Source organism: Drosophila novamexicana, unplaced genomic scaffold (assembly GCF_003285875.2).
Source record: "Drosophila novamexicana strain 15010-1031.04,08,12 unplaced genomic scaffold, DnovRS2.1 tig00001789-arrow-arrow-pilon, whole genome shotgun sequence".
NCBI classification, from domain to species: Eukaryota; Metazoa; Arthropoda; class Insecta; order Diptera; family Drosophilidae; genus Drosophila; species Drosophila novamexicana.
Genome location: NW_020824892.1, coordinates 144599 through 146970, shown reverse-complemented (window position 1 = coordinate 146970; position 2372 = coordinate 144599). Strand labels below are relative to the sequence as shown.

The following is a 2372-nucleotide window of genomic DNA, read 5'->3' as shown; positions in this document are numbered from 1 at the left end:
GAGTGGAACAGATGCCTCTGTGTCGGCTAGATCTAGCAAGACATCGTCACTTAGAGAAAAAACTATCTAAAAGCACGACAAGAGGAGACTTGTCAAAAAGTGCAGCGAAACGTCGTGTCACTGGTGGTGAAAGCCCTAGGACACAGAAGAAAAAAGCCAATGAAGATGAAAATGTTGAAACGGTGTCCTTGGAAGATGAAGATGTGGACGTTGAAGCAATGGACGTTACCCCTCAGCCGATTATAACCCAAATCCTGAAACAGATGCTGAGGACATCGCTACTATCAATATGAATGCCAGGCCTGAGGGACCACAACATATACCCCCACTTATGCCTACCAATAACTCTAACGCAGAACCCAATGTTCCAGACGTTGCCAGCAATGTTAAGATCAGGCCTGAACCGCTCTACGTGCCTGGACTTAACGGTAATATTGCCCCATTCCTAAAGGACATTGATGACTTAATTGGAGAGGGTAACTACCACACCAACCGACTTCGGATCGCGGACTTCTATTCAGTGCAACGACATTAGCTCATACCGCGCACTAGTAAGATTCTTTGAAGAATGTAGTGTTGAGTCCCATACTTACCAACTGAGCAGTGACCGTGGCTTCAGAGTAGTAATTAGACACCTTCACCGAGCTACTCCTAATGACTGGATCAAGCAGAAGCTTAGTGACAAGGGACACAACGTTCGATTTGTAAATGTTATCAAGAAGCGTTTCTCTGGCGAGCCTCTTGATCTCTTTCAAGTTGAGCTTGAGCCTAAAAAGAACAATAACGAAATTTTCGACTTAACAGTCCTGGGAGGCCAGCGAGTCAAAGTCGAAAAGCCAATAAGAAATACGGATGTTGTGCAGTGCCACCGTTGCCAACAGATTGGACACACAAAAAATTACTGTCGCCGCATATTTAGATGCGTAAAGTGCGGACAAGAGCACCCATCAACACTCTGTGAAAAGGCGCCTAGTGCAGAAGCGAAATGTGCTAATTGTAAGGGCCCACATGCTGCTAGTTACAGGGGCTGCATCTTCTTCAAAAACAATGCTAAAAAGAGGGAACCTGCCGTTCTACAAAGAGCCAATAGATTGCTATTTCAGCTTGGAGAACCCACCATTCCAATTAGCTCTGGTAGGCAACAGGGACGACCAAAGCAGCAACCGCTTCGGCCTCCAGTTGTTCAGGGCCAGCAGGCACAACAGCAGCAACCACAGCGGCCCTCTGAGCAGCAGAAGCAGCCGCAGCACAACCCATTCCGTCAGCAAGTGCAACACCAGCAGCCAATGCCTCAAGCTGCAAGCAGCTATGCAGCCGCCCTTAAAACTGGCCTGCCAGATGAGCGCTCCCGAAAGCAGAAGCAGACCGCACAGCGCCAAACAACTCGACAGCAGCCTCAACATGATTCGAGATTGCAGCACAACAATCAGCCGCCTCAGCGCCACCAGCATTATCAGGAGCGAGAAACTCGGCAAGTGATAGCACATCCTGCAGAAGCGCGCCAGCAACACAGGAGCCGCAGCCGCAGCTCACCGCGAACTGCATACCCGCGAGATGACCTCAGCCGAAAACTTGATCAGCTGATCAACATAATGGTTGAACAACAAAGGAGCGCAATTGCCCCTGCCAATAACAGCAACCTGGAAAGTAAAATTGACAGATTAGTTGATCTAATGACGAGTATGATGGCTACCGTAAGCACTCTCATGTCTACCATGAGCGCGTCAATGGTAACCAAAATGTCTAGCCACGACGCCAACTCCATCACTTCCTCCTCAGAGAGAAATGGGCATAACATATATGCCAGACTCAACACCAACGCCCTTAAAATTGTAGCCTGGAATGCAGCAGGACTACACAATAAACTGGAAGAGATGGAGTTATTTATGCTGCAAAACGAAATCGACATAATGTTAATAGCTGAAAGCTACCTACGGGATGCAGAAACTATTGATATAAGGGGATACCACACTTACCTGGCAAACCACCCATCTAACAACCGCCGTGGAGGTGCAGCCATCCTAGTAAAGCGCACAATCCAACACATAGCGCTCATGCCGACAACCCTGGAGAAAATTCAGTGTGCGCCAGTTGCAATTACACTGCTAAATGGCTCAGTCATTAATGTTGCGGCCATATACTGCCCCCCCGCGGGAACATTGGCTGGTTCAAGACTTCAACTACGTATTTAGACAGCTTGGTGCTAAATTTATTGCTGCTGGTGACTGGAATGCCAGAAGTTATTGGTGGGGCAACAGCAGATCAAATCGCAGGGGTAATATACTCCTTGAAAGTGTGCAGCAGCAAAACCTTGACATTCTGGCAACTGGCTCGTCAACGCGCTTTCCAAATAATGCGCGGCAGTCCCCGAC

At 48.3% G+C, this 2372-nt stretch overlaps 1 protein-coding gene across 1 annotated transcript; it reads right to left on the bottom strand.

Moving 5' to 3' along the window:
* Positions 1–565: 565 nt before the first annotated feature.
* Positions 566–1694, bottom strand: LOC115768465. Its single transcript, XM_030713036.1, has 2 exons — positions 1118–1694; positions 566–1050 (listed from the first exon to the last, which is right to left on the bottom strand). The coding sequence occupies exons 1-2, from the start codon at positions 1485–1487 to the stop codon at positions 1019–1021; spliced, it is 402 nt and encodes a 133-aa protein (XP_030568896.1). The 5' UTR covers positions 1488–1694; the 3' UTR covers positions 566–1018.
* Positions 1695–2372: the final 678 nt, after the last annotated feature.